This window comes from Danio rerio, chromosome 11, assembly GCF_052040795.2.
Source record: "Danio rerio strain M-AB ecotype USA chromosome 11, GRCz13ab, whole genome shotgun sequence".
In the NCBI taxonomy this organism is placed as follows: domain Eukaryota; kingdom Metazoa; phylum Chordata; class Actinopteri; order Cypriniformes; family Danionidae; genus Danio; species Danio rerio.
In genome coordinates, this window is record NC_141031.1 from 34,236,680 (window position 1) to 34,260,000 (window position 23,321).

A 23,321-nucleotide genomic window follows, 5' to 3' on the forward strand; every position below is an offset into this window, starting at 1 on the left:
TTGTGTCTGACTGTTTGTGTATTGTGAAAATGCATTTTTGTTCTGTTTATGTAATTGTTTATTTTCTTATGCTAAAACAATAAAAAGATTTTTTTTAATTACACATTTTACCTCTTCCCAACAGGGATAACCAAAAACACTCATGATTATATGCTGTCATGGCTTTGCAATAAAAATATGTGGTTATAATGTAAGTCAATTGGACAAAAACAGCCCCCAACGCAACAAAAAAAAAGTTGTAAATTTGAACAATACACAAGGGCTAAGTAATAAGTTAAGCTTTTTGACATTCTGTCTTTGGACTGTGCTGCTTATAAAGACGAGCAGTGTGCCTTATCCTGATGGGTTGACTTTAAAAGCTTAGGTCAGTTATACAATGAAAAGGTATTGCTTTGATGTGAGTCTGAATACAGTAGGATGCAGATGAAGCTTGATAAAGCCGAAGTGACTTAAGAGTGCCAAGCTAAGGTGATTTGATACAGCCAAAAACCATCTTATCAAACCTGGAGCATTTTCCATTGCAGTCCATATTTTCTCAAGACTATATCTATAACATGACAGTATCATCTTGTTGTGTTGTTACTATTGACTAAAAACATAAGAAATGGCTTTCAGTAATGTAATATAAATTACAACACAAAGTTTTTAGAAATAATATCAATAAAAGCATGTTTTTGTCATATTTAATAACAAAACAAATACACTTGGTCACACTTGGTGACACACTTGGTTACACTTGGTGGCACACTGGCCACCATGCTATTGACACTGACAAAATATTAATAAAAATGGAATTTAAAAAAAGACAATTCAAAAATCTTAATAATTGCTACAATTTTATATTAAAATACTAAAATGACTCTGACTATGCAGAAAGCATTGCATTTATTGGTGTTCCCGCTGTAATTTTTACTCATTCTTGCCTTGACAAGAATGCTTTTAAAACCTGATAATTAATAGTTCGTGCTTAGACAGGCATTGCCATTAGATAATCAATCAGCTGTTCATTCAGCCGTTTCATTTTCATCTTTTCATTGTTATCCTCCAGTGGCTCACGTCATTCTGGAAGCCCCTCTGAGCGATGTTCGAAGAACTCCAGCTCCATTGACCCCTCGAAAATCTACATCATCTCTCCTACGGACACCACTCCGATGGGAGGACGAGAGAAGCTCTCTATTAGCTGCCAATCACAAGGTGAAAAGTATTCAACTGGCTGGAAGAAAGGAGAAAATGAGCACTTGCTGGAAGATCAAGGGCAAGCTAGAGACTTTAGGTAAGTAGCTCTAAATGACTAATGCATCTTATGTAACATTGAAGCTGGAGAAAAGTTCCTAGTGATATGTAAATAGCTGTGTTTCCATCCGAAGACGCAAATTTGATGCATAAAACTGGAATATTGGAAAAAAGAATTGCAAATAAAGCAGTTTTCATCCAATGAGTCAACGAGAACGTTTAGTCACTTGCTAATAAACTGGCGCCGAATATCAAAAATAAAAATTAAATTTACTGCCGTAGAACAGTGTTCCTCAACCACCAGTACTGTAGATCTGTGGATCAATTCGTACCTGGCCGCACAAGAAATCATTAATCATATGTGTTTTATTTATTATCGGAGTTTAATAATAATAATAATTCCTTACATTTATATAGCGCTTTTCTGGGCACTCAAAGTGCTTTACACAATGGGGGGGGGATCTCCTCATTCTCCTCACTCTCTCCTCAATCTCCTCACTCTCCTCATTCACCACCAGTGTGTAGCATCCACCTGGATGACACGATGGCAGCCATTTTGCGCCAGACCGCACACCACACACCAGCTGATTGGTGGAGAGGAGACAGTGATGAAGCCAATTGAATATGGGGATGGTTAGGAGGCCATGATGGACAGAGGCCAGTGGGCAGATTTGGCCAGGATGCTGGGGTTAAACCCCTACTCTTTTCGAAGGACATCCTGGGATTTTTAACGACCACAGAGAGTCGGGACCTCGGTTTAACGTCTCATCCGAAAGACGGCGCTCACTAAGCAGTATAGTGTCCCCTTCACTATACTGGGGCATTAGGACCCACACAGACCGCAGGTTGGGCGCCCCCTGCTGGCCTCACTGGCCTTTGAACAATCTTTAATTTTGAAAAATGGCCATACTCTCTTGGTTCATTTCGGTCACTTAAGCAGCAAAACGAGTAAGAAACAGACTGTCTTTGGAAAGGGGAAAAGGCCCAGTGAAGGACCCGCAAACTGCCCAGGAATAGATCCGCAACCCATTTGTCAACAAATCAGGTGAATCTAGCATGTCTGTGCAAGATGATCAACTGCTGGAGATCGCAAATGACGGTGGTCTTTACATATCGCATCTTTTCTAGAGTTCGCAGAGTACATTATTTCCAATGAAGTCGTGTGGCTTGCGCCTGTAAGTGGCATGATGAGATTGCTAAAAATTGTCAAGTGTTGGCCAGTCCGCGGTGATAAAAAGGTTGAGGACCAATGCTGTGTGCCTTTTTCTTATGTAATAAAATACTTAAACAAGTAAATGGATTAAACACGATGAACACAAGGTGGCTTTTGTAGGTTCGAGACTGTTTTTGGGCTGGTGCAGTCATAATATGTAATTTTAATACAGTAATAATCCCGAACCCCTTTGACTGAGGGATTTTAGAATGATCAAACCTAAATTTCTGATGTTCTATGGTGTGGTCAGTCTGCTAGCTTGTTCATTAATGCCATCCAATCACCCTCATTTTAGGTATTACATGATCTGTTAAATCAGTCACAGGACTTTTTTGATGCAAATGCTGGAATTCATCAATAAATGTTTTTACAATCTTAGTTTATGCACATGTTTTATTATCAGGTAAAAATTTGGTATGTTTTGATGCAAATTTTTAAATTATATGTGCATTTTGGTGTTCCCATTAGGGATTTTCTGGATACCCTTTTTTTTCCTTCCAGAAACCGATTCTGATACCTTAGCTCATGGTATCGGCCGATACAGAGTACTGAACCGATACCTAAGTGTTTATTTGTAGAAACTGTATACAGCTATGTTTATATGTGTGTGTATGTATATAAATCAAAGCAAAGAATAAAGAAATATAAAAAATGTATATGAATAATATAGAAAAATAACCTCTAACAAGGTTGTTTTGGCAACAAAGCACATCTTCCTGTATTTGCATACTGAGCAGTAGGGTTTGCAGCGTTAAACAAAACTGGCAGGCATATGTCTTGTTTAAAAATATGGTATCGGATGGGTTTAAGGTTTCAAAGACTCACCAATACTACAAAAATTCTGGGATCGATATCGGCGAGTCTTTGAAACCATAAACCGATTCAATACCATGTTTTTAAGCATTTTAGTATTTCCGATACTAGAATCGGTATCGGAACAACCCTAGTTTTCATGAAACATTTTTTTTTTATTGTAATGTTTTAAAATGCACCTAAAAATGGGTGGATGGAAAAATAGCAAATGTCTGACCAGAACCTCTGCATATCAGTGACATTCAGGAAACCTTTTAGGTCAGTAACACATGAATTACTGGCAGTGGCTCGGAGAAGATCGATGTCAGCAGACGTATTATATAAACTCCGTCATACAGAATCCAGACAGAATCTACTTGACACCTGCCACTTTGCATTATCAGAGCGAAGGCCAAGCAAATGTTTCTCTGACGATTAAAGCAGAGACCTGATATGATTGACAAGCTTACGGGGAGATACTGACGTTCTCCTGACGCAGGCGATATTTGATGCAAATTCATATTTGTCTCTTGTCAGGTATTCAGAAACAAAAGAGGACGCTGAATCGATTTAAAGCTGTGTGTTTTTAATCTGTTTCTTTTATTCCTCTTTATTTCCGCCTCAGTCGCTCAGAGGTGTTGTCTTTGCTTCTAAAGACACTGTTGAGGAAATCGAGGTAGTTGGATCATTACCTGGCCCTGAACTATTCACCGTCTTGTTCCTTTCCCCTGTTGTCTTGTAGAAATGGCACTTTTATGACTCCTTTAATGAGGCAGTTCACACACAAATAACAATGTATCATCATTTACTCACTCTCAGCTCATTTTTCCTGTAATATAGCACAATTATTATACGATTATTTTCCAATATTTCCAAAGTGCTGTTAAATGGGGAAAAAAATTTGACACTTTTTTAAACTTAATAGTTTTAATAAGTAATTTCTAATAGCAATTTATTTAGTCTTTAGCCATGATAACAGTATATGCTATTTTAATAGTTACTAGTGTAACAGAGGCCAGCTAGTCTTGGTCTTTAGCCTTCTTCTTAAAGCAACCATACAAAGAATCGCTGGTTCATCCAGGATGTGAGTGAAGTTTAGGGGGGTGAATGTAACGGAAGCCAGCTAGCAAAGGGCTATGCAGGTAAATCTTACTCCTCTGACCTCTAAATGTGTTCTAGTGACAATTGCTAGAGGCCAATGGTCTTTAGGCTCCTTGTTAGAGCAACTGACTCCTATACAAAGAATCACTGGTTCAGTCCCAGCTCAGACTGGTATGGGTGCAGTAGGACCAGTGGGTTATACTAGTGTTTAGTTTAAAGTGCATTTTAAAGGCTTAACTAGGGCAATTATGTTACCAAAGCAAGTTCAGTTAATTAGGCAAGCCATTGGGAAATGTTTTTTATTATTATTTATGTAATTCCAGTCAAACTAAAAAAAAAAAAAAAAAAAACTTTCATTTGAAGAAAGGGAAATACCTTTCTTCAAATGTATAAAAATGATAGGAAATACCTTGGAAAATAATTCCTTGCTTGGTTAAACATCACTTGAGAAATATTTGGAAAATAATTCAATAAACTGTTGCTATTATTTATGCTATATGAGCACAAAAATGTATCTGTACAAGTGTTATGAGATGAACAGAGCATTTAAGTTGTTTTTCCACCAGTTACTTTCACTTTAATGAGCTGTGACTGGATTATTTTGTCAGAAAAATTTATTCAGACCAATATGATTTATTGATGAATCAGACCTTGCTTTCTCTCTACCAACATGGTCAAAATATTCAGAATATTCAGACTTTAGGGTTAGTTCACTCCAAATTGAAACTTGTGTCATCATTTACTCAACTTCATGTCATTCCAAACCCAAAAGATTTTCATCTATTTTCAGAACACAAATAAAGACATTTTTAATAATCTTTTATTATTTGAACAGAGATTTCCATCCTTCTACACAATAAAAAAAAGCTGGGTTCCACACAATTCCTTCATCAAATCAATTAAGTTAACATACTATACAGTTGAAGTCAGAACTATTAGCTCCCCTGAATTATTAGCCCCCCTGTTACCCGGAGAGATTTTTTCAACACATTTCTAAACATAATAGTTTAATAACTCATTTCTAATAACTGATTTATTTTAACTTTTCCATGTTAGCAGTGAATAATATTTGACTAAATATTTTTTCAAGACACTTCTATAAAGCTTAAAGTGACATTTTAAGGGCTTAACTAGGTTAATGATATATATTTAAATATAGCTTAAAGGAGCTAAGAATTTTGTCCCTTAAAAATGTTCTAAAAAATTAAAAACAGCTTTTATTCTAGTCAAAATAAAACAAATAAGTTTAATATTTAATATTATCAGACATACTGTGAAAATTGTGTTGCTCTGTTAAACATCATTTGGGAAATATAAAAAAAAATAAAAAATAAAAGGGGGGCTAATAATTCTATAATTCTGACTTCAACTGTGTGTGTGTGTGTGTGTGTGTGTGTGTGTGTGTGTGTGTGTGTGTGTGTGTGTGTGTGTGTGTGTGTGTGTGTGTGTGTGTGTGTGTGTGTGTGTGTGTGTGTGTGTGTGTGTGTGTGTGTGTGTGTGTGTGTGTGTGTGTGTGTGTGTGTGTGTGTGTGTGTGTAATTTTTTTTTTTGCAAATTTAAGTGAATTTAATATAAAACAATTAAGTTGACCCCTAAAATACTTCAAGAATTAGGTTTATTCAGCTCATTTTAAATAAGTAGTTTGAACAACCAGCAAAATAATTTTTGAGTGTATCTAATGTGTCTGTTTAAACCAACAAAGTACATTTTTGTGTGACATAGCACATTTTAGCTTTCTCAATAGCCAGTTCGTTTTTTCTCACTATCATTGTCTACATCCAAACAAATGGCTAAATTATATCTGTTAATCCCATGAAGTGATCATTCTCCACAGAATAACTAGACTGAACCACTTGATTTACATTTATCTGTTTCTGAAAATTACGAAGCATCAGACTTTCAATGAAGGGACAAGAATCTTTGAGATTTAAAAAAAAAAGATCTTCATTTGTTTTCCGAAGGCTTATAAGATTTGGAATGACACAAGGGTTCAGAACTTTCATTTCTGGGTGAACTAATCCTTTACATTTTGGTCTGTTCCTCGCACAAAGCTATTTTTGGCTTTGAAAATCTTGGTAAATAGTCCATGTGAACCAGTTTTATGATTCATAGTGCTTGACATTTTAGAGCTGCAACACAGCCCTCATCTTCATTCACTTTTGTTATATTAAAAAAAGCCAGAGTATTGTTTAAAAAAATCATCATATAGGTTTGAAACAACATGAGTGTGAGTAAACGATGACATATTTTCTATTTCATGTGAACTGGTCCTTTCAGAGCACAGGAGGGCGATGATCTGTTTTGATTTGTTCCCTAGTGAGTCACATCATGACTGTGTGAAGGCTGTTCCTTAGTCAATGACCCATAATCCTGTGTTTTGTCACTGCCTTGTAGTCCCCTGGATTGTTTTGTCTGTAGAAACCCACATCTGCAGTATTATAAAACACAGACACTTCAAGGTTACTTTTGCTCCGTTTATGCCTGCTGTTAAGATGCATTTTCTGTAAATCTACATTGCGCAATGCTAAATAAACACTGGTGTATATACTGTAGGATCTAAACCAGGGGTGTCCAAACTCGGTCCTGGAGGGCTGGTGTCCTGAATATTTTAGTTCTAACCCGAATTAAACACACCTGAATCAGCTAACCAAGCTGTTTGGGTATACTAGGAACTCCAAGGCACGTGTGTTAAAGGAAGTTGAAGCTAAGCTATGCAGTACATCGGCCCTCCTGGACACCCCTGATTTAAAAGTTTTGAATTTGTCCACTTTTAACCACTTGTTCCAGAGGTAGTTGGAAGCACATTTGATCGAATTTCTCTTGATAGGCAATTGATACATTTTTTTTTTTTTGTTGAACAATAAGTTTGTTAGTGTTTTATTTAATATATAATCGTGAGTTTTATTCTGTTTTATTTTATGCAAAAACCACTATTTCAGACACTAAAATGTGTGTCGCATAAATGTTCTTTTCATGCTTAAAACAACAGATTTTAAACATAAAGACGCTAAATCTAATTACTTTTGATATTCTAAATGTTTTTAAACTAATTTAAATGTAGAAGTTAACATCAAAATTATTAGCCCTCCTTTGACATTTATGTTAACACATATTTAAACATAAAAGTTATAAGAACTGATTTCTTTCATTGTTGCCATGATGCCAGTATGTAATATTTATTTGCTATGTAATATTTATTTCTGGTTTATTTGCAAGATACTACTATTCAGCGACATTTAGTGACATTTAAAGGCTTAGCTAGGTTAATTAGGTTAATTACGCAAGTTGTTGGACAACAGTCATTGCTCTGTAGCCAAAAAAAAAAAATCATAATGGTGCTAATAATATTGAACTTAAAGATTGTTTTAAAAATTAATAACTGCTTTTATTTTGACTAAAATAAAATAAATACGAGTTTCTCCAAAAGGAAAAATATTGTAAGAAATATTGTGAACATTAAATAATAAAAAATAAGTCAATAAATTCACAGAAGGGATAATAATTTATTTAATAATAATTTAATCATTAATTTAATAATAAAAATGTTGCTTTCAACTCTATATAAATATATATATATATATATATATATATATATATATATATATATATATATATATATATATATATATATATATATATATATATATATATATAATTATTATTATTATTATTATTATTATTATTTAATTAATTAATTAATTTTTATTTACTTGTTTTTATCTTTTTTGACATGGACATCACAATTACGCTGGACAATTAAATGCATTTTTTAAGTGTTGTAGCAGACTAATTCTCAACACATGTCCACGATAGGCTTGACCTGAAATTATAAAATTAAATTAAATAAATACATATAATGTTTATGTGTTTTAATGTTTATAATAGTTATAATTATTTACATTAAATTGCTATAAGGCAAAAGCAAAGTCAGCATGATCAAAACTATTTGTGTAAACTGCTGTTTTGTTTTAACTATATTTTTAAGTACACTACTTAAAACATTTATATTACTTTCTAATTTAAGCGGACAGGTAAAGAGGTCTTACACTTTGGAACAAGACAGTCAAGACATTCGGTTTATTAGAAATTTCTTTTTAACTCAGGAAAGATTTTCTCCTCACATTTCTACAAATAATAGTTTTAATAACTCAATTCTAATAAATAATTTATTGTACCTTTGCCAAGATGACAGTAAATAATATTTTTATAGATGTTTTTCAAGACGCTTCTATTCAGCTTAAAGAGGCATTTAAAGGCTTAACTAGGTCAATTAGGTTCACTAGGCAGGTTAAGGTAATTAGGCAAGTTATTGTAAAATGATGGTTTGTTCTGTAGACTATCGAAAAGAAATCTAGCTTAAAGGGCTAATAATTTTGACCTTAAAATGTTTTTTAAAAAAAATAAAAACTGCTTTTATTCTAGCCGAAATAAAACAAATTAGAATTTCTCCAGAAGGAAAAAAATATTATCAGTCATGTTGTAAAAATGTCCTTGCTCTGTTAAACATCATTTGGGAAATATTTAAAAAAAATTAAAAAAAAAATCAAAGGGGGGGGGCTAATAATATTTACTGTATATATACCTGCATTGCTTATTATGCATATTTTATTGATTACATTTCACTGTGTTAGCACACACATTTTTTTTTTGTTTTGTTTTTTTTTAACTGTAAAACTGCACACCACAACAAGACTAATTCATTGGATTTACTAAGTTGTTTTTAAGGTAAGTCGTTGCAAACCATACATACTGTATATGGGCTGAATTTAAACAAATAAATTAAGTTGAACATTACTGTATTTAATTAGTTTAAATTTAGCCCATATAAATTGATTGCAACACTTACCTGAAAAAAGTAAATCTAATGAATATTTTTTTTCAGTGTATATAAACTACAGATGCTTATTTCACAGCATTACGATGAAAAATCCTTTTAAAAAGTCTTTATAGACAACCACCTTAAAACACTGCATCATCAGAAAATTGGCCATATTTAAACACCAGGTGTCAACAGCAGTGTCTTTACCTTACCTGTAACACAATCCACCAAAACACACCTTATCAGCAGGAGTAAACAAGAGCTCTGTTTGAAACCTCCAGCTAATATCTCACTTTCTCTCCCTCTTTGTCTCCATGTCTCTTTCTCTCTCAGGGGCCTCTATTTAAGGAACCCGTCCCAGGTGGTTAATAGCGCTGGTGAGAAGCTCCAGACACTCTCTAAGGAGGCCTTCCTCAGGATGCTTCTCCCCGACAGTCCCCCGGGGCAGGCAGGCCGGGGCAAGGTGAGCCCTGGAGGATGAGTAATGCAGAGCCGCAGTTGCTACCACACGTTAAAGCAACACCGAAAAACAAAGAAATAGTTTTAAACGTGTTTTTTGCCCTTAACATTATTCACCACTGTGATTACGCTGACAAGCAAATCATCCAGTCAGCAGCCTGTGTAACAACTGTGTTTGCTTGACAAATGGCGGAGTCTGGAGGAAATGAGGTCACAATAATCAGTCATTCTCCTCACCTGATGTGCTCACAGCGGTGTAAAGATACTGCATATGTGTGCATGTTAGCTTTCGTTTTATACATTTGCAATGCATGTTGTGTCAAAAGAGCTTCATAAATGTACAAATTACTAGTGTAAAACTGTATAATAACTAAATAAACATCATTTGGGAAATATTAAAAAAAAAGAAAAAAAAATCAAAGGGGGGCTAATTATTTTTACTGTATATATACCTGCATTCATATTTAATTTATTAAATTTCACTGTTAACACACACTCATTTTTTAACTAGTTATATCTAAATCTAATTCAGCTACACAGTATAAAAATCATGGGTAACAGATGATGATGCTAATGCATTGGTTAGTATGTAAATATATCATGTAACCATTTCTTACATAATGTATTCTGTTAATTTATAACGCATTGAAAATACAGTATAGATTGTTCTGAATGATTTATAAATTGTCATTTAACTAGGCTTAATAAATGTTGTACAAGCACTGTTGATTGTCAATCGTCATGCCCACTCATTAACAATTCAGGAACTGGCTGTTGTAATTGTACTGTAAAGCGTTACCAAATGATAATGGGTAACTACTACTATTATGATTATCAAAGAAGTTAATAATAAGTAGCATGGTAATAAAGCTTTTAGTATTTGTAGTAATAATTTTTAGTAGTTGTATTCGTCTTATTGATGTTATTATTAGTAGTAGTAGAATTAGTAGTTGTAGTCACCTTATTATTATTATCATTATTATTATTATTATTAGTAATAGTAGTAGTAGTGGTAGTAGTTTTCATCGATGTCGTCGTCTTATTTTTATTAGTAGTAGTAGTAGTCATCATCGTAATACTATTATTATTATTAGTTGTAGTAGTAGTCATTGTGGTATTATAATAATAATAATAATAATAATAATAATACAACAACTACTACCACTAATAATTAGTAGTAGTAGTAGTCATATTAGTAGGAATGGTAGTAGTCATCGTCGAAGTCGTCATCTTGTTATTAATATTATTATTATTAGTAGTAGTAGTAGTTGTCATCGTCATATTATTATTAGTAGTAGCAGCAGTAGCCATCGTCGTATTATTATTATTAGTAGTAGTAGTCATAGTTGTTGTCTTATTATTAGTATTAGTAGTAGTAGTCATCGTTGTCTTATTGTTATTATTATTATTATTAGTAGTAGTAGTAGTAGTAGTTATAGTCATCTTCGTTTTCCTAATATTATAACTAGTTGTAGTAGTCATCATATTATTATTAGTAGTAGCTGTAGTAGTCATCTTTGTTGTCTAAATATTATAAACAGTAGTAGAAGTCGTATTATTATTATTTGTCACGGTCGGTGAGAGGAAAAAGGAGCGAGGCCCCAATTGCAGAAAATGTAGGATTTATTATAAAATACAAATAAAAATAAAAGGCAAAACAAAACCACCCCGAAAACATGAATAAAAAGGCAAAAACAAACTTGACAGGGCTGGCAGGACAAAGCAGGACTGGAAACAACAAGACAGAGTAATATCGACGACGAACTGGCACAGGACAGAAAACATGAGGGGATTATGAAGCTAAAGTAAATTGACACAAACAGCTGAACATGACAAACTAATAATGAGTTAACAAGGAGGGTGGGACTAGACAATAAACGGGAGAGCGCATGACACAGAGAGACAACACAAGCCATGCGCTCGCATAAAACGAGACTAGAACACGCAGCCAATGAGAACTCATTAACTGCGTGTTCATGACAACACAAGCAACAATGAAGCACACAACAAAGCACGTGACCACAATGTAAACACCGAGCCACATGCTTTGACAAGAGACGCAAGACACAAGCACACGATAGATAAACACCTTACCGTGCGCTCACACATAAGCAACGCGCATGCTTCATCTCAGCGCCAACCAAAACAAGAGCGCGCGCGTCGGAGGCACGCACACACACAATGACAGAAACAAGTGCTCGACCCAAGAAAACCCGAGCCGAGCACAACAGGACTAGACATGACTAGTGTCCGGACTCTGCCACCAAAACAAGAATTTACATGACCAGAGTGGCAGAACCCTGACATTATTAGTAGTAGTCATAGTAGTAGTAGTAGTAGTAGTGGTGGTGGTAGTAGTAGTTGTTGTTGGTGTTGTATTAGTAGTAGTTAGTAGTTGTCGGGGTCTTATTATTGTTATTATTAGTAGTAGTAGTATTCTTAGTCGATGTCATACTATTGTCAGTATTATTAATAACAATAATATTAATGCTAATAAAATCAACAACTTTCCATTTAACTTAGGTGACAATTTCTCAATAATAATAATAATAATAATAATAATAATAATTTATTATAATTTGGGTCGCCACAGCGAAATAATCTGCCAGTTTATCCAGCACATTTTATGCAGCGGATGCTCTTCCAGCTGCAGCCTGTCTCTGGGAAACATCCATACACACTCATTCACAATGGACAGTTTAGCCTAACCATTGCAGCTGTACTACATGTCTTTGGCCTGTGCGGGAAACCGGAGCACCCGGAGGAAACCCACGCGAACGTAGGGAGAACATGCAAACTCCACACAGAAACGCCAACTGACCCAGCCGAGGCTCGAACCAGCAACCTTCTTGCTGTGATGCGACACCACTACCTGCTGCGCCACCGCATCGATAGTATTATTATTATTAGAATTGTTATTATTATAAACATTATTGCTATCATTTATGCTAACTGGGAAAAATTATGTTGTTATTAATAAAATAATAGTAATAACATTTCATTTAGGGCAGCAGAATATATTTATACAACCACTACTGCAAAAATATGTTATAACACCTATAAAATGTTACTATATAGCAACTAAAAAACACTAATATATAGTGATAATAATAATAATTAAAATGTAAAATAATATATATGACTATTATTATATTTATTAATATCATTATAATCATCATTACCACTTGAAACTAAATAAATCCATACTTCTTTGTTGCAACTAGTCTCACTCTGCACAAACACTAATGTGCCATTTTTCATATTTGCTGTGCTTATTTTCTTCTAATTTCGCCGGTCTATTATAAGCACTCCATCTCCTCGGTCTGCTGGTCCTCCGTCACGTTCATGTCTCTCTAATTGTCAGTTTGCGCCCCTCCTCCCGCCGTCGACCCCCCCATGAGGCCCGTGTCCATCGCTCCTGCATTATTGATGAGAGCACCATGACTCTAATAGATCTGACTCACAGACCCACAGCCACTCTCTCCGACTGCTGATTGGTCCCCAGCTGAGACTCATGTTCCCTTCGCCAAACCTCCTCCTCTCCCACAATTCAATTAAGTGATATGTGCTTTATTGCCACGGCTGTTTTATTAACAATATTGCCGAGCCTTCCATATAATCATATTCTGATGAATAATATCTTTGCTTCCCCCTCCCAGTCTCGTTCTCTTTAGGCATATATTTCCAATACCATTAAAATTGTGCAAATTGAAATGTGAAATTATATTATGGTTAATAGTAAAGTGTACATTTCACATAAACATCTATGTGTATCGCAAAGTCTTTTTAACATTAGAATAATGTTTTTCAGACAATTATAAAAAGGAGTATTCCGCTTTTTTTCCTTTTTTTTTTGCATTTAAAGGTCACATGGCATATGTAAATGTAAAATAGCTTTGTCTACATGTTTATTGGTGTAACCTGAGTCCCTTTGTTATGATACAGGAGTGCCTATTGCATTGCCTGAATAAACAAAAGTCTGTTCATCCCGAATTGTTAAAACTTTTGCAGGGCTACCCAATATATCATTTCAGCATTGATATCGGAATGTGTGTATCAGAAATGGTCATATCGGATATGCAATGCTGCTTAAAATATTATCATCACATGCATTTTAGGCATAGACTGTAAAAGATATGGATGTAGTAGTCACCACTAGAAGGTTTTTGAAGAACAAAAATGAAGCTACAAGTAGACATGACCAACCGTCGCCATTTTGTTTGTGCGCCATTGCATCGTCTGGGGGATACCAAACAAAGCCAAAGAGGCATAGCCTCAGATGCCTGCTAGCATTTTGCTTATATGTGCTTTTCTTTGGGAGAAACGCTTGATACTTCATTACCTGTAGCTCCTTTGTGTTTTGACCACATGTGCTTGGTTGTGTACTATATCAGTATCTTGTTTAGACTTTTAAAAACACTGTTGTAATACATTGACCCACTAAGCATTGTTCTTATAACATTTTTCTACTGGAGGAAAACGCTAATTTCTTCCAAATACTTTCTAATTTCAAACCAAATATAGTCTTTGTTAGTATATGCAAGGCTATTTATGAAATCCAGGCATAACACTGTATGACAACATTTCAGATGACTATTTTATAGCCTACCGCTAATCAATCTTTCAGATTCTGGAGTGCATTACAGGTCTAAAGAAAATGATAAATTATCTTAAATAAAACAAATACATTTATGGAGATGGTAAACAAGTATATAATTTCACTCACCTGGGAATTGGAGGCCACTTGAATGGTTTGTGAGCACAATTAAGTGCACACAGCATGCCATATCATCTGATAATTGTAGGAAATAATCCCTGAAGACAACTGACTGTGTAAAGCCACATTAAACAAAACAAAATAACGATGTATATGCTGAGTTCAGCAGCTAATCAGCCAGAATTAGCGCAGGGGACAACATGGTGACCAGTGAGACCTAGCTGTCACTCAAGTGGCCACACCTTTAAATATGCAGCCTTAATATAACTTAATAAAAACTGAACGGATGAGTAATTAAAACTCACCCTCATCACAATTGTCATAAAGGGTAGTATTAGCTGCTGTATATACACCAAAACCATCTTTTGTAGCAGGCTGTAAACATGTTTTTTCAGCAGTAAAATTGGCCAATTTTGGATTGCAGTCATTGAACAGCTAAACTTTCTGGAACGAGCCCCCGAAGGCGAGTCGATGAATTGCGGTTTCAGTTTCCTACGTATTGGCTTCACGAGGGAGAGCGCTTTGTTTTAATGCCTGTGGCTGTGTGCGCATTTCAAGAGAGTCTAAAGCATTCAGGAACAAGAAATTGCACCATTTGTAACTTTAATAAAGATCAATTTTATCTAATTATTCATACAATGAAGACTATGCTGTGTTATTTTTCAATATTTAATTTCTGTTACCTGAAAACTGTTATGACTCTGCATGAAAACCATAAAGCACTGTTAGTTTTATTTTTGTTGATGCTCTGTTGTATTTATCTATCAGTTGTAATTTGTTTATTATTTTTATATGCGTGATCCACTCCCCTTTGTAATCATTCCAATAATACATTTTCTTACTAAATAGAGCAGTTTTAGCCATCTGGTGAAATTATATTCATATCGCAATATATATCTCCGAAAAACAAAATATCCCAATGTCAGATTTTACCAATATTTCCAAATATTTTTCCAATAATGTGTACAATAAAATATAGTATAGGGTGCTTGCCTTGCCAATAATGTTTGTTTATTAAGCATACATATATTAAAATACTGTCTGTGTTGTCTGCAATATTTTTTTTATTATTATAGTTTGAATTTACGGCTTTAGTTGATTGCAAATTTGCATTTCTCATTCGCAGCTTTCACATCCGTCTCTTTAAGACTGTATTTTTGTGTGTGTTTGTTATTTCAGATACCGCTTGTGGTGCAGTCTCCGCGCCGCTCACTGTACCGGACTCTGTCAGACGAGAGCTTGTGTAGCAGCCACCGGAGGGCGCTGTCCTTGGCTAGCTCTCGTAGCTCCATGCTGGACCAGGCCGTGCCCAATGACATCTTATTCAGCAGCGCCCTGCCCTACCACAGCACTCTGCCACCCCGCATGAGTCTCAACCACAACGCAAGTCAGCTCAAGAGTGAGTGTCTAGCCGCATTTGCTGATATTAGTACCATTTTAGTTTAGTAATAATATAGTGATATTACATAAGTCTAAAACTGACATGTACTTGTGAATATGTTTACGTATTACCTCGCAGAATTTGACTAAAACAAGAATGATTACACAAAATGAATTGAATGTGTTTAGAATTTGGGAGGGGGGATGCGACACTGCAAAAATGTGCGATTTCTCAATGTTTTATGTTTCTGTACCAAGTAATGTTATGTTCTTCTATTAGTCTCATACATTCACGTAATGCAGATTCGCAGGTCATAGTTCACGCAACTTTACCTTAGCTTCAAATACCCCGCAAAATGTAAAATACCTTAGCATGGAATTGCGTTTCCAGTCTAAAGCTTTTGCATGCGTATGAATGAAAGTCAATGATGAAAAGTCAAGTGTAACTGCTAGGCTAGTCACAATAATCAATATATCGACTTATCACTCAATACTTGGAGATGACCTCAATAATTTTTGCCGTTGCATTATACGTTTACAATTTCACAAATAACGTTGATGACGATGACGTACAATGACGTTTACGTTCTACCTCAACGGTGTCAACGTTTATAAATGGACGTTTACCCAACAGGACAAGTAATACTATATTTAATTTGACGTTTACCTTTTTAACATTGAATTATAGAATTTAAATAACCTTAAGAACGATCAGTGTTTTAAGATGTTTATGGCTATTTGCATTATTATACTGTTATATAATCATTATATAATCTGTCGTATAAAATGATCTTAAAATGACAATAATATCGCCAATGTTGGGCAGTAGCATAGCCACAAGTAATTTGAATTTAAATTTATTTTATTTAACAGGGACATTGCTCATTAATAAACAGTAGAACTGTAAATAAGCCTGAGGTTTTCATCTGCTGCCCCCAGCCAGATTTTAAAAGGCAACCTAAAATCAAAAAACACATCATCACACATACAAAAACAGTAAAGTTACGTATGACAAAGGGATAAAACATGTAATAAGAATTTCTTAAAATGTTGGACAAAAGAATTACACATGATTACAAACTTGATTTGCTTTTAGCCATTTCTTTAACTTGTATTTAATTGTTGAATAATTTGTAACACCCCTTAAATCCATAGGAAGTGTGTTCCATAAATGACTGGCTCTTACTAAGAAGACTGATCGTGCAAAAGTTGACGCTACTAGCTCAACTACATTTCTCAGTAGCGTGGCACTAGGGTCGCTACATTCTAAATCAAATAGTTTTTCAGTAGTGAAGCGTTTATTTTAAGCAAGTAGTATCAAGTATCATCCACAAAAGCTACAATTACCGATCGTGGATCATTAGGTGGCACCACTGCTATTCACAGATCTGTGAAGCCAGTGTCTAACCGATAAAAGTAACAGTAAGTAATACATATGATAGCGAGTTCTTCTTCTTTGTTTCAGTTTGGAACAGCATATTAATTGCAGTAAATAACTGAACTTGGATTGAAGTTGCTTTAAAATAAAAAAAGAAGAAAAAAATTGCTTGCTTGTTACTAAGCTACTTTTGCTATATAGCTTTTAGCATAGCTTGGTACATTTCCCAGGGGGTAGCTTTCAAGCTACATTTTAAGTAGAGTAGCTAATAGCTTAGCTCGCTACATTTTCCAAGTAGCTTGCCCAACACTTAATATTGCTTACCGCAACAATTTCTGTGAATATACAGTGTCGCACAACAAAAATTCCCTATCATGACTGGCCTAATCATTGCAGCTTTAGATATTTCACAAGACAGACATTTATGAAGAGTACACAAGAAAAAACTAATAGTTTATTTTATAATAAATGACCCCATCCCTGTTTCTTCTGAACCGCTAAACTGCATGTTGTTCTTTGGAAAAAATCTTCTGGTCCTGCAAATTCTTTGTTTTATCAGGATTTTTTGTGTATTTGAACCCTTTCCAAAAATGACTGTATGACTTTGAGATCCAACTTTTTTTCCATTGAGGACAACTGAGGGACTTGTATGCAACTAGTGCAGAAGGTTCAAACACTAATTTAATTGGGGTTATTATTTATTTTTTATTCTGGGAAACTTGATATTTAGATATAATATGATATTTAGAATAAACGTGGGAAAAAAAACACATTTTTATTCTGTTCAAAAGTTTGCACCCCTTCTGGAGCATCGATAAACTAAATACATAATTTTCTTTAAAGATTACTAGTACAGATCAAACACAATACAAGTGAAGATTTAGTTTTCTTAAAGACATTGGTTAAAATTCTGCTTTATTGTAAATTAAATTATGCAAAAGTGCTGTAATATTTCAATGCAACTTGCTTGCAAATAAATGAGTCACATGGTTGTGTTTACATACATACTAACCTCAATATGCTATCCAGATCATCGCAGAATGCATCACAGCTTCAGCTGTACATATAATGTAAACGCTTGGATTGCCAGCACTAAGACATGGTTGATGATAATGGAATAAATGAGCTTTTTTTGGCTCCTGGAAGATTTTTCCATCTTCTCTGTAAGCTCACCACATTCCTTCCTGTTACAGTAATTTTATCCTCTACAGACTTTAATGTTGTACTAAGTAATGAAGCAAGTAATGATACTATAAATCTGCTGCTAATGCTCGAGAGACTTGGTGCTAATCATACTATTATACGTCTACTGAAAAATTCTTGCAGGATAATAAGTGTACTGTAATAGGAAAATCATTATAATAGCACGAATTTGGTGCAGCCACGCTGGACTGGTCATTGGAGGCACGACGCACTCATGCCTTAAACAGCTGGAGTGTAAAGCAGCTGAACAGAAGGCACGTTCAACTTCACAATTGCTAACATAAGCCTTGTTTCCATTTAAGCTAAACAAAAAGGAAGATGTGTAAAAGAGTGTTGCATGTGTGCGTGTGTGTATACTGTGTATACGAAAGCATATGAAAGCATATGAAAGGAAATTGGGGAAAAAATAAACGGGGTCTAATAATTAAGGGTGGCTAATAATTTTGACTTCAACTGTATGTATGTATGTATTATCAGACATGCTGTGAAAATTTCTTTGCTCTGTTAAACATCACTTGGAAAATATTTTAAAAAGAAGGAAAAACTTCAAAGGGGGCTAATAATTCTGGCTTCAACTGTGTATATATATATATATATATATATATATATATATATATATATATATATATATATATATATATATATATAATATTTGGGCATAGATTATTTTTTATCTATATTAATCTCGGAATTAATCTAGATTAATCTAGATTAAAATGGCTTATTTGAATTCTGCCGAAGGCATTAAAAATATGTGTGCTACCCAAATAATAAGTCTTTGAGAACGGGTTTCTCAAGCCAGGTGGCGCATTAGAACAGGGGCTCATCTCCTCTTTACAAAATGCATCACAAACTGCTTGAGAAACTGTTTTACTTTGATAATTGGTGATGTACTTGTGTTTACTAGCTGTTTATTTAGTTAAACATGAACTGCAGGCCTACATAAGCTCGAAACAGTGATTTTTTTTTTTTTTTTTGATCACCTTAATTTGACTAAAGTCATAACTGAACCTAAACAGAAATGGAATTAAGACATGAAAATTATGCATATATTAGTAGAATTTAGTTTTAGTTTAGTTTATTTGTTTACAGGGTCAATGCACATTAATAAACATTACTGTAAAATGTGCCAGAATTAGCCAAGAATGGCTATTTTTCATCCGTAGACCCTTTACAGAATGTTAAAAAGTCACACCTAAAATAGAAGCACAACATTAAACATTAAATACACTTTCATAAGAAATACAGTTAAAAAAGTAAAGAAAAGAAAAAAAGAAAAAAAAAAGAACAGACTGATGGGAGCAGAGGACAAAAAGCCAAAGACAACAGTACAAATGTGTCAAGAATACAGTACTAATGCTGACAATGCTGATTTGTCAATAACCAATTTCTAATATGAGACTGAAAAGAACGAAAAGTGCATGATCTTTTTTACTAAAGTATTTTACTAAAGAATTACTAAAGTAAACACCGCAATCAGACTATTACCATCATGTAGGACTTTATCCTGGAATAAATTCTATAACACTCTCACCAGTCCTTATTTGCATCTAATACCCCAGTTTGTTACGGGATAATGAATGAAATGTTAATGAGTTAAAGTGAAACTGCCAAACTGCAGTTAAAGTCAGGCATCTTGCTGATTTGATTCAGAAAGTCACTTTTTTGTCAGACGACTCACCGGTCAGGTATGCATCCGCACTAAAATATCAAGGTGAAAGTCACCATGCTTGCGTAGAACAGACCCAGCTCCCAAACTAACTTTGAGAATAGATTAATAGAGATATTTTTTTATTACACGATAAGAGTCTTGTGTTACCGATAACGACACACACACAAACACACATACACACATACACTCAAATATATTTGTTTATTTTGTATGTGATCCCGGTTTGTGTAGCTCTCGCATAGTATAATAAAAAAGTTTAAATGTGAAATAAGTTTAGCTTTGGCCATCTAACAGCAATATTTGGCCAGAATCATCTGTTATTTGCTCTTGAACAGACTAACGGCCTACTCACACTATGCCATCCGTACCGTGCCCACGCCTGTTTCCCGGATCGTTTGAGAAGTGTGAGTGCGCTGAATCGGGCTCAAGCACGGTTCACTTGGCCGGCCCTGGCCCGGTTGTAAGAGGTGTGCCTGAGCGCGGTACACTTGGGCTTTGGTGCGGTATGCTTGTGTGTGAGTGCAAAACGCGCCAAAGCCCGAAACTGAAAGCGATACGTGACTTTTAAGGGGTTGTTTCATATGGATTTATTAATCATTCTTACTGTTCAGTGATCGCAAACTGCCGTGGTTTATTAAAGACGCAAACTCCTCACAGCGTGACAGCTGCGCGCCTTCAGCAGACCTCCTCATTCCTGCAGCACGAGAGCTTAATGATTGTTTATGAGCGCCAAAAGTGGCGGATCTGTCCGGTGAAATATCTGACTGCGTGTCACCGCATCCCTAAGAACTGTTTGGCGAAATATTTGACTGCATGTCAATGCATGACAAACGACTGAAAGGATATAACTAGAGAAATCTCCACTGTGCTACTGGGTGAGAGTGTATGGCAAGCCGTTTTAGCATTTAAACCTTGTTCTGACTATCCATAAATATATTTAGAGATATAATTATATTTTGACTAGTCATTATTATAAATCGACTAGTCAGAATGACAATTAGAGATATCTGCAATTACAATTGTACTAGTACGAAATCAGATTGGAGATATCTGCAAATATATTATGACTAGTCATATTCCTCCATTGACTTCCATTTAAAAATATATGCAGATATCTCTGAGTTTTGACTCGTCAAAAATCCAATTCAAGATATCTACAACTGTAATTCGACTATTAGTAAATTAATTAAGAGATATCTTCAAATATATTTGTAAATATCTCTAAATATGACGAATTAAAGACATCTCCAAATGTATTATGACTAGTAAAAAACTCAGTTAGAGATATCTCTAATTACAATTGTGACTAGGCAAAACTCATTTAGAGATATCTGCAAATATTTTTCAATGGAAGTCAATAGAGGAATATGACTAGTCATAATATATTTGCAGATATCTCTAATCTGATTTCGTACTAGTACAATTGCAATTGCAGATATCTCTAATTGTTATTCTGAGTAGTGGAATAATAATTATGACTAGTCAAAATATAATTAGAGAAATCTCTAAATATATTTATGGAGTCAGAACAAAGATTTATATGCTAAAAAGGCTTGCCATAGAGAGCGCTTCTGAACAGCGCAGCAGCGATGACGTAAGCGTGCCGAGGCCAGATATGGTGTGAGCGCGGGCCGTCGGGGGAGAAGGGAGGGGGGACAAGCGTGCTTTGGCCCGGTTCGAGGCAACTGTACCTAGTGTGAGTACGGCCTAATTTGATAGCAAACAAGCAAGAAGCCAACCAGCTAGACTTTCTAATGGGACATGTCTTTTAAAAATGCACCTGATGCTGAGAAATGAACAAGGCAAACACAACATCCAACGACACACATATAATGCAGGTTTATCTACAAGTAAAATAGTGCCGGCTGATATGTACTGCAGGAGCCCGTCCTGTGTGAACAGCCCTATAATGCCTCTTGGCGTGTTTGGTATTCAGACACTCGAGCTGTTCTCCAGCTGTCTGAGACGTACAGTTCCTCTCTCATTATAGCAGAAGTCAAAGTCGGCCAACTTCATTCATTATTCAAATCACTCTCACCTCTCAGGCCTCCTGTCTGTCTGCCTGCATGAGCAGCACACTTGGTGAATTAACCAACGTTTGCTCTCTAGGTCGCCTACAGCTCATTTCACCTTTGATTCTTTCCCCATACGTACACTGAATTGTTGGTAAATGTGCCCTTTGACCCTTGACCATTGGGCAACGGCGACTTCTTTCCTGTCAGGTTGAAAACTCTGCCGCTAGATGAATGTTTAATGCAGTTTATAGAGTGGTCAGTTGTGTCTCAGTTTTCCTCTTGATCGATCTGATCATTATGTCTCTGATGAATGGTTCAAGTGTAATTGTAGCCTCTCATGAGTTAAATTATTTAGTAAAGACACTTTCAGGTCCGAGCATGTTGTGTTCCAGTTGAGCTTTGGATACTTTTTTCTCTGTCCTAATGCATTTTCCTGCTCTTATTATGTGGTGCACATTATTTCAAATTAAAAGGTCTTCATAAGATTTAATCAAAATGTAATGATGTGCTCTTCCAAAAAAATACTTTTCCATGGATGCCACGTTGGCCTTCTGGGCTGATAGACTGATAGATGCTAGCCAGCTTACAAGTTATTTTAGTGTGTGTGTGTGTGTGTGTGTGTGTGTGTGTGTGTGTGTGTGTGTGTGTGTGTGTGTGTGTGTGTGTGTGTGTGTGTGTGTGTGTGTGTGTGTTTGTGTTTGAGAACATGCTTAACAGATTTGTTGTTAATTAATTAATGTTATATATTGCTTTAACTAATACCACCTCATTGTTGTATATATACAACAATGTATATATATATATATATATATATATATATATATATATATATATATATATATATATTATTTTTCATTTATTTATTTTTTTCCCTAATTATCTACGAATTTTCAATTCAGTGGAATCGACTTTGGAATAGACTTCTTTTACATTCATTTTAAAAAGTGCAAGGATTAAACATGCTGTATCACATCGCGATTTGTACAATGCTACTGCATCAACTGCAGCTTTACATTGTGCAGTTCTCCTGTGGTCAGTCGAAACCAGCAGTCAAAATAAAATAGTTATTAGCCTACACTTTTACAGCATTTTTTAATTGTCTTGTTTAGATAATTTTGAAAATTACAGTACATTGCAATCTCGGAGATAGAAAGTTAAAACAGAAGGAGTGAGTCAAACCTATTAAACCTTATTTAAAAATCCTATTTTTGAAATGAAATTCACTTGGTATAATTTGTATCTTAATTTTAATGTCTTTTTTTGTAGTTGGTTACAAAATAAACAAGAAGAATGAATATTAGAGGTGAAATTAAGTGCGTTCAGGGCCAAAACAAAACCA

At 34.9% G+C, this 23,321-nt stretch overlaps 1 protein-coding gene across 7 annotated transcripts in view; it reads left to right on the forward strand.

Annotated features, from left to right (window-relative positions):
* sipa1l2b (signal-induced proliferation-associated 1like 2, genome duplicate b) overlaps positions 1-23,321 on the forward strand; it is a 148,473-nt gene that overhangs the window by 111,716 nt on the left and 13,436 nt on the right. For 3 of the 7 annotated variants that reach the window (XM_087272340.1, XM_087272338.1, NM_001201559.1), the window contains 3 exons: positions 1,049-1,273; positions 9,492-9,621; positions 15,514-15,733. In XM_087272340.1, coding sequence (XP_087128466.1) covers positions 1,049-1,273; positions 9,492-9,621; positions 15,514-15,733 — 575 coding nt within the window. Of the gene's footprint in view, positions 1-1,048; positions 1,274-3,863; positions 3,915-9,491; positions 9,622-15,513; positions 15,764-23,321 lie in introns of those variants that run through there. The other 4 variants (XM_087272337.1, XM_087272336.1, XR_015501927.1 and 1 more) reach the window with 3 other exon arrangements.